General features: G+C 41.6%; 1 protein-coding gene and 1 long non-coding RNA gene across 2 annotated transcripts; one reads left to right on the top strand and one right to left on the bottom strand.

The window, feature by feature from the left end:
• Positions 1-95: 95 nt before the first annotated feature.
• Positions 96-3855, bottom strand: LOC146491927 (dedicator of cytokinesis protein 9-like). Its single transcript, XM_085150261.1, is given in 7 exon segments — positions 96-1753; positions 2377-2515; positions 2688-2788; positions 2888-3037; positions 3039-3079; positions 3459-3510; positions 3512-3855. Coding segments are annotated over 7 exon segments (906 nt in total). The 5' UTR covers positions 3800-3855; the 3' UTR covers positions 96-1618.
• Positions 3856-6277: 2422 nt separating this feature from the next.
• Positions 6278-7758, top strand: LOC146491926 (uncharacterized). The gene is made up of 2 exons (XR_014872199.1): positions 6278-6348; positions 7533-7758. It is a non-coding gene; the product is annotated as an uncharacterized LOC146491926 (long non-coding RNA).
• The last annotated feature ends 1977 nt before the right edge of the window (positions 7759-9735 follow it).

Here is a 9735-nt window from a genome sequence, read left to right as displayed (position 1 = left end):
ATATATATATATATATATATATATATATATGTGTGTGTGTGTGTGTGTGTGTGTGTGTGTGTGTGTGTGTGTGTGTCTAGAATAAAGTTGAACCATTGTTGCATTTTTTGCTTCTTTATTCAGTAATAGTCATGATAGGACAAAACACAGGTTGTGACAGCCTTAACATCTTGTTGGCAAATATCTCAGATGTGACCTTTGCAATCAGACAGCAAAAGAGTTCCAGCAACACTGGTGCTAAGTCATCACATCAGATACAGATGGAATTATTTAGGTAATTATTTTCTTAACAGCTGTAAACTTTGATGAAATTTGATATGCTGCAGATACAGGAGTGTGGTATTTCAGCACTGATCTTTTTTTCATACAATAAAAAAACAATTAAAGGCAAAGCAAGGAAGTAGGCATTATTATTATTACATGTTTTATTTATTTGTCTTAAACATATGAATGAATGGATGAATCATCATCTAGTAAAAGTCTTGTGTTTCTTTTTAAATTTGAATTCACAGATAATAAAAGGCGTCATGACAAAGAAACAAAGGGGTAGCTTACAAATTGTTACACTCTTGGCTTGCATTGCATTGTCTTTTTCTCTCATGTCTTTGGCAAGAGGGGATAGACTTGGTAACTGTAAAAAAAAATATTGCACATAATGTTGTTACAGAAAATAGGTTAAAACATTTTGGTTCATCTGGCTTTATAAATAGTTTCTATAAATGCCCAATGGCCTAAAATAGAGTGAATAATTCTTTGAAAAGATCAAAGATAAACTCTGATGCTTCTGCACTTTACAAAAAAAGCTCCTGCTATAGCTAGACATGGGGGGAAAATGAAGAAAGAATACTGTGCACCATAGGAATGTATGAATGGTTACAGCGGCACTGATGTCTCACTGTCTTAAACACTCTTTTACAAACACACTATGTGAATGAGATCCCCACAGTTAAAAACAGATCAAGTAGTCAAATACAAAAACACTTAACTTCCTTGTCTGTAGTTTTAACCCCATGATAGTATCCTTTGGGTTGGGCTCTGGACAGAAGAACAAGATAAGACCATGTTGTAAACTGAAGTACTAATACATGCTTGTTAAGTTACATGTGGTTTAACCCTCTTAGAACACAGAAAAGAATAAACAACACATGAAAATGTAGACAGATGATGATATTACAATTGTTGTAAAGGTTTGAAAACCATCTGTATTTAATGGAGTCTCCATAGGAAACAAGAATAATGGGGGGCACACGTGACTTCACTTTATGGTCGCAGCAGGTGGGTGCCCCTCCCTGAGCTTGGTTTTGTCAGAGGTTTTTCCTTCCCACTGTCACCAAGTGTTTGCTCAGTGGGGTTGGGTTTTTCCTCTGTATTATTTTATGGTCTCTGCTTTACAATATAAAGCACCTTGTAGTGATTTGGCGCTATATAAATAAAACAGAATAACATTGAATTGATTTTTCAGGTTATGACCTGGAAAATTTTGAAATCAGATAAAATAGGAGGAAAAAACGGTAACAAATTATGTTTTTAGGTAGTGTTACATTCTTTGAAGGTTTTTCAGCTGATCCTTCAGGTAGTTTGAACAGTCATTAGTAGTGATGGAGCAGCAATTTTGATGTCAAATATCTCTGTCAGAATATGGTGGTCGAGCCATGTACTGTAGGTTGGCACTGGTTGGTGTGCCAGTGATGGTGTTGAAGATGCCCATAGAAGCAGACAGATTGCTCCTTGGACCATCATCCACTGGGTTTATCTGGAAGAAATGGACTGTTAGGAAGCTTAAAATATACTGTTTGGTTTGTTTTATGTTTAAAAGGAGGTGGGGGATGGAATTAGTGAGGAATGGTCTTTTAAAATTTTCCTTAATCCATGGAAAATCATAAATATCAGGCTACACATGAAGCTGATTCAAGAGGGCATTACATTTCATCTTTGGGAAGGCAGAATTGGGTGCAAATACTATGTCCATGAAGCTGTTAGTCAGTTGCTGTCTATAAATCTTTTACAGTGTAAATAGTTACTTTATTCAATGACACAATCATTATTACCATCCAAGCTGCTCAGGACAGCATAAATAAAGGAGATAGGAAACATGGTTAGTAAAGGTTAGAGTAAAAGAACTGCAGCACAGGACAGGACTTTTTGTCATGCAATTAAATATAAAATTACACATTGACAAACACCCTCATAACAAAATATATGTGTAGATAAGTGTAGATGAAGCGTGCAGATGTGAATACAAGTAAAATCTGACAGACCAGGTGCAACTTGATTCTTCACACGGAACAAAACTTTATAAATAAAATATTTAGCAGTTATGAGGTATCTCAGAGCCATCACATGCTGTGATTATTCATCATTCTTCAGTGTTTCCACCTGTTCGTGCATGATGTTCGACAGCTCCCTCGTCAGATTCCTGTAGTTGGCTTTCATCTCATCATGATACTCTTGCTGGTCTTCTTTAATCAGCCGCTCATTAACGCTAAGCGCTTGACCGCAGGCGTCCACAAACTGCCTGAAAAGAGAGGCATGAAAAAACTCAAAGCAAAGCAACAAGCGCAAAATAGTAATATGCAATACAGAAAGACGAGCATCCAACCTCTGTAGCCAAGCTCACTAAGGCACAATGTAATCATAGTAATATTGGGCATGTTATAGTGTGTGGGAAGAAGGTTTTCTGTGAGTACCTAAAGACCTCTTTGAGCTGTTTGACTTTGTTGTCTGGATATTTCTTGGCACTGCTGCTGTCTAGGAAGGCTTTGGCATAAGCAAGAGGACCAGCATTTACCTGAAAAATCAAAATCAAAGACTGTTAATTCTAGATTAAAGGAATAAAATAATTAATGATAAAGTAAAAATGATTATAACCTTGTGATTTTGACTCTACCTGAACACTGATGCTGCCTTGGAGCTTGAGCTGCAGGCGTATCATGTCCACTTCAGAGGCCGAGCACAGCTGTCGCAACTCATTCACCTTGGCACTCATCTCATCTATGGCCACTTCTATGGGGCTCAGGTCAGTTTGGTGTTGGTACATGGACTGCTATACGCTTCTTTACGTATGGGAAACAGTGGGTGGCTGAGTGAACATAGGATTGGAAGAGAAAAATATCTGTTTTTTAGCAGCAACATACAAATGTGATTTGAACACAGGAACAGTAGATTCCGCAGTAATGCTGGTAACCAGGATATTAAACACTGTAAATGGCCACAGCGGAGTCTCCGCTATAGCCAAGTCGGTTAGCATAATTATTAATAAGGCACAGTAAGAGCTGAACTTACTGGTACACTAATGAAACAGAACTAAATTCATCTACATAATTTTTTAAGTGATTTGCACTAAAGTGAGACACAGGCGATTGTAATCAACAATAACAGCTGACAATCAGGAAGATATAATTAAACTTTGGTTAATCTACTCTACATTTACAAATAGTTTCCATGATTGTATGACATACTGGTGAGAACAGTCCGCCGTTTACATTGCTCTTCCACCCCGCCCTGCTTTTTTGCCTGACATTGTGAACGGTGTTTCAAACACAAAGCGCCAGATCTTGTGACTCTTCTCAAAGTCTGTCCTCCTGTCCTCCAGCTCCTTTTCGTCGAGGTAGGGCGTGACGTGAGTTACCTGGATATAGGCGTACTTTGAGTCCAGATCTTTCGGATTCACCTGTGGATGCAGAAGAAGTTTTTCAACATATTTTTTTGTGTTCAATCCATAATATTTATATAAGCTTACATGAAAATAAATTAGTGTGTTAACCAACCAGTAACGGTATTTCCCAATAGCAGTTGACATATAAAAGGTATATATTACATTTGATTTCTTCCCAACTGGCTTTGTATGTTCTCATGTTAACATTTTAACAAAGGTATTTGCAGCTACACAACTTCATTTTTTTTGAGGTTACAGGTTATACTGGCAAAAAAAAAATAACATTCACAAGTCAAGTTAGTGCAAGCTGAAAATAAATCAAAAGGTTAACTTTAAAAAATTGAGATTTCTTTTTAGAATTCATATAATTCTTAAGCAAGATGGGTCTAGTCATTTCAGCACTTCAAAAGTAACCCTAAGCATGTGGTATGTGACCCAAAATCAGATTGAGGCTCATCAACAGTTGTCATAGTTATGGGCTTTGAATACAAACATTCACAGTGGTGGAGAGGGGAGGGGGGGTTGCCTTTGGGGCTTAGGTTACCAGGAGATATAGCATAAACAGCAACAAAGTACATTGTAGTGGATGAATAGGGGAAAATGTATTCATGCAGGAGAACGAGGTTTGTCTCCTATGTGAAGCCAAAATTTTAAAAAAACTTCATATATTCATTGTGAATTCTCTGAATGCAATGTGTACGTCAAACCTACAATAACGTTTTCTCAAGATTATTGCACAGTTACTAAGGTCTACCATTTACTATCATACTGTCATCCAAACATACAAGAATGTGATCACACCTTGCAGAGTCCTGAATAATCTTGACATTTTTCTTGGCCAAATTTGTCAGAGTATAGCTTCAGGAGCCTCTGGGAAATTTCAGACAGTGGAGTGAACTTTGGCTCCTTGTAGATGTATTCTTTTCCATCCTCATCCTCAAAGAACCCCTGCAAAACGGAAAGATCAAAACTGAAATAAGATGGTTAAAGAAAATATCTGTGGACTAAAGTGGACCTATTGTGCTCATTTCAAGCTCCACATTGTTAGTATTGCACTGTCTCCTTATTGTATGACTTGATGGTGGATTTATTCTTTCAATAACAAGATGTATGAAGCAGTCTGTATTTGTTTAAAGGTGTTAACAATGACATACGCAAATTGAGCTCTCAAAGCCAGTGACACAAACATTCATACAGCCCTTTATGTATGCATAAACACTGTTTAGCATTGTCATGCTAAATGACGTGCCAATGGACACATTCGGAGAAACTCAGGATTGTAACCCAAGGCCAGAGATTGATCCACAAGCTTCCAGTTGGTAGACGACCTGTCAACCACCTGAGCCACACCAATTCAATTCAGTTTTATTTATACAGCGCCAAATCACAACATTCACCTCAAGGCGCTTTGTATTGTAAGGTAGACCCTACAATAATACATACAGAGAAAAACCCAACAATCATATGACCCCCTATGAGCAAGCACTTTGGCAACAGTGGAAAGGAAAAACACCCTTTTAACAGGAAGAAATCTAGAGCAGAACCAGGCTCTGGGAGAGGCAGCAGAAACCCAAGAAAGAGGAGGAAGGCGAGGAACCATCATTGAAGGACAGGCCCCTGCACGGTATGTACCACCGGCAGATAGAGGAGGTGGCTGATATCCAGAAATCCTACCAGTGGCTGGACAAAGCTGGACTGAAAGACAGCACAGAGGCACTAATCATGGAGCACAGGAACAAGCTCTGAGCACAATATCCATAAAGGCTGGGGTCTATCACACCAGGCAGGACCCCAGGTGCAGGCTGTGTAAAGATGCCCCAGAGACAATCCAGCACATAACAGCAGGGTGCAAGATGCTAGCAGGCAGGGCATACATGGAACGCCATAACCAAGTGGCCAGCATAGTATACAGAAACATCTGTGCCGAATATGGCCGAGGTCAAAATGGGAGACACCCCCAAGGGTGATGGAGAATGACCGAGCTAAGATCCTGTGGGACTTCAAGATACAGATGGACAAAATGGTGGTGGCTAACCAACCAGAACATAGTGGGTAGTAGACAAACGTGAGAAGACGGCCGTAGTGATCGATGTAGCGGTTCCGAATGACAGCAACATCAGGAAGAAGGAACACGAGAGAGCTGGAGAAATACCAAGGGCTCAGAGAAGAGCTTGAGAGGATGTGGAGGGTGAAGGTGACGGTGGTCCCAGTGGTAATCGGAGCACTAGGTGCAGTGACTCCCAAGCTAGGCGAGTGGCTCCCAGCAGATCCTGGGAACAACATCGGAGATCTCTGTCCAGAAGAGCGCAGTCCTAGGAAAGGCTAAGATACTGCGCAGGACCCTCAAGCTCCCAGGCCTCTGGTAGAGGACCGGACCTTGAAGGATAAACCGCCCACAGGGCCAAGTGGGGAATTTTATATTCATATATATATATATATATATATATATATATATATATATATATATATATATATATTCATATATATATATATATATTTATATTCATATATATATATATATATATATAGATATATATATATATATATATATATATATATATATATATATATATATATCTATTTATATCAGATATATATATCTATATATGAATATATATGAATGCAGTTATGGACTAGTTATATCTTATGTATTTTTGGTGTTGCTTCCCCTTTTGCTCTATGCTTGTACATATGTGGAGACGCTTGTTAATTCCCCTGGCTGGTGGACTCCCTCAATCCGTTGTCCTGGACTTCCTGCTTTCCACCCTCCACCTCCACTCTCCTGCCTCAGGCTGCTCACCGGCCCGGACCGCTGGTGGATTCACAGCCTGAGATGCCGGCCCCGACGTCTACACGGGAAACGACGTTCGTGCCGCCGGCTTTCCTCACCGCAGCCTAATCCACGAACTTCTCAAGAGTCGGCTGTGGTGAGTAGTACTGGACAATTTCCAGTTCCCTCACCATCTGTGTTTGTGTCTGCAGTGGACGAGCCGACAGCGCAGGTAACATCACCTCGGTCAGAGGTCTCCACACCACTCGCTTGCTTCAACATCTGCAGCTGTGGCACCGCTGTCATCTCATCCGCCTGCAGTCACCCTTCTGCCATCTTCTTCACCGGCTGCTACGTCGCCACCCGGACCTGCCTCGCCCGAGCAGGAGCTCGGCGAGCCGGAGGAGCTCGCACTGCCCGAGCAGGAGCTCGCACTGCCCGAGCAGGAGCTCGGCGAGCCGGTGGAGCCAGCGTCGCTGCCGCAGGAGCTCGGCGTGCCGGCGGAGCTCGCACTGCCCGAGCGGGAGCTCGGCGAGCCGGCGGAGCTCGCACTGCCCGAGCGGGAGCTCGGCGATCCGGTGGAGCTCGCACTGCCCGAGCGGGAACTCAAGCGAGCGGGGGTGGAGCCCGCGCCGGAGCTCGGCGAGCGGGTGAAGCCCGCGCCGGAGCTCAGCGAGCAGGAGGAGCCCGCGCCGGAGCTCGGCGAGCGGGAGGAGCCCGCGCCGCAGCCGGGGGAGCTCGGCGAGCGGGAGGAGCCCGCGCCGCAGCCGGGGGAGATCGGCGAGCGGGAGGAGCCCGCGCCGCAGCCGGAGGAGAGCGGCGAGCAGGAGAGCGGCGAGCAGGAGAGCGGCGCTTTTTTTGCGCCGCTGCGGGATGCGCTCGTCTGACTTTGGGACTGTGACCTGGGAGGGTTGTTGTTGTTGTTTTTTGCTGTTTTGTTCTGGCTACTTAAGCCTTAAGCTACTTAAGAGAGTCTTGGAGCTCCCACCGACGCGGGGATCATTACGTGAGACTCCACGGTCAGTTCATCCAGTTGTGCTTGGTTAGTGTGTGTGTATGCCCGCGATTGTATGTGTCCTGACGGCTGCTTCTATTGTGTCCCAGGAGAGGGGTGAGTGCCAGACCGCAGCCAGCACGGGGAGTGCTGAGACACGGGAGCGGAGAGCACAAACACTGGGAGAAGACACGACACGGGAGTCTGGGGAAAGCACGGGAATTTATTGTTGTTATTTCCACACACTGTAAATAAACGCACTGTTTATACACAGAGCACCGCGCCTGGGTCCTCCTTCCCCACACCCCCCACGGTTTGCCATGCCATACCGTGACAATATAGTATTTCTGCTTTTTATAGTATTTCTGCTAAATTATAGTATTTCTGCTTAATCATACTATTTCTATATATTACTGCCAGGTCCCCAGGCACCCAATCCTCTGTGAGGACTCAGACACTTAGCCCTGAAATTTACATATTAGGGCCTGCACGGCTTCCCAGCCAGCCAATCATATCTGAGCTCTGCCGTTTCTTCTCTCGTCATATCTCAGCGACGGTTGTACAAAGAGCAATGAAAATCGCAGTCAAAGTACACCAATGTCCGCTGATTCTCCCAGTACATTATGTTTCTAGTCCTCCTAGTTTTTGAGTTACACGACATTTTGTAACACCAAAAGACGCCGTTTTTCGCCTCTCACCGCGATCTAATTCTGACTGCTCATCACCCTGTTTTCCAGGCGCCGTGCTCTCTTTCCCAGTGGCGCAGTTGGTAATGACACGGGATCTGCAGACCAAAAGGTCGTGGGTTCAATTCCACCTTGGTCAACATGTTTTTTCTCCCTACAAATTAATACACTATCACAGACCAGTAATTCATATTCATCATTTATTACAATTCTGCAAACTTTTATGATTTTACCAGCTTTTCTAATATGGACCTCACATTCTTGTTAACACTCCATGGCACAAATACTGTTCCCTTAGGCTCTGTGTATGTGTGTGTGTATCAATATTTCTCCCATTTTAAAGTATTACTCCTCCATAATTGTATTTCTGTTAAATCAAAGTACTTTTACTACATCTTAGTACTTCTGCTCAATCATAGTATTTCTGCTAAATCATAGTATTTTTGCCAAATCATGGTTTTTGTGCCAAATCATAACATTTGTGTTATGTTATAGTATTACTACTAAGTGGAGGAATTTCTGTCATGTTACAGTATATGTGCTGATTACAGTATTTCTGCTAAATCATATTATTTCTACTATATTATATTTTTCTTTCTAAATATAGCATTTCTGCTATATAATTGTATTTCTGCTATGTTATAATATTTGTGCTAAACCAGAGTATTTGTGCCTGAAACATAGTATTTCTGCCAAATGATAGTATTTCTGTCAAATTATAGTATTTGTGCTAAAACATAGTATTAATTTAAAATTACAATATTCATAGTTCATCACAGTGTCTCTGGTAAATCACAGTATTTCTGCTATGTTGTACTATTTTTCTAAATCATAGTGTTTCTGTAATGTTTAAGTATTTTTGGCTAAATATATTCTTTCTGTTATCTTATACTATTTCTCCTAAATTCTTGTATATTTGAGAAGTTATCATGTTTCTGGTAAGTTACAATATTTCTGCAAAGTTCTGCTATGCTATTGTATTTCTGCCAAGTATTATGTTTCCTCTAAAATATTGCAGTTCTGCTAAGTTATTGCATTTTAGCAAAGTTCTTTTGCTTCTGCAAAGTTTTTACAATTTCTGCAACTTTTCAGCTTTTTCAGCTAGTTTTTGCAGACAGCTTCAGCTTTAAAGCATCCACACTGCATTTTCGCAGGAAATGCAAATTTTTCTAGTTGTGTGGATGCTTTAAGGCATCCACACTATTGTTTTCCTGTTTCTCTTTATTCTTTATTGTGTGGATGCCTTCAAAGGCATCCACACTATTGAGTTCCTTTTTTTCTTTATTCTTTATTATTGTGTGGATGCTTTAAGGCATCCACACTATTGTTTTCCTGTTTCTCTTTATTGTGTGGATGCCCTCAAAGGCATCCACACTATTGAGTTCCTGTTTCTCTTTATTGTGTGGATGCCTGAAAGGGCATCCACACCATTGAGTTCCTGTTTCTCTTTATACTTTATTATTGTGTGGATGCCCTCATAGGGCATCCACACTATTGAGTTCTTGTTTCTCTTTAATCTTTATCCTTTCTTTATTCCTGTTGCTTCCGTATATTTTTTGCACCTTAACTACTTCCTCAGTTTTCAGCCGATTTTCTCAGTTCAAACTCTAAACTGTTCTGCTCTTTGCTC

The sequence above is a fragment of the Neolamprologus multifasciatus genome, chromosome 23 (genome assembly GCF_963576455.1).
Source record: "Neolamprologus multifasciatus chromosome 23, fNeoMul1.2, whole genome shotgun sequence".
NCBI lineage: Eukaryota > Metazoa > Chordata > Actinopteri > Cichliformes > Cichlidae > Neolamprologus > Neolamprologus multifasciatus.
Note: the sequence above shows the minus strand (reverse complement) of the source record. Positions and strands in the feature narration are given on the sequence as shown.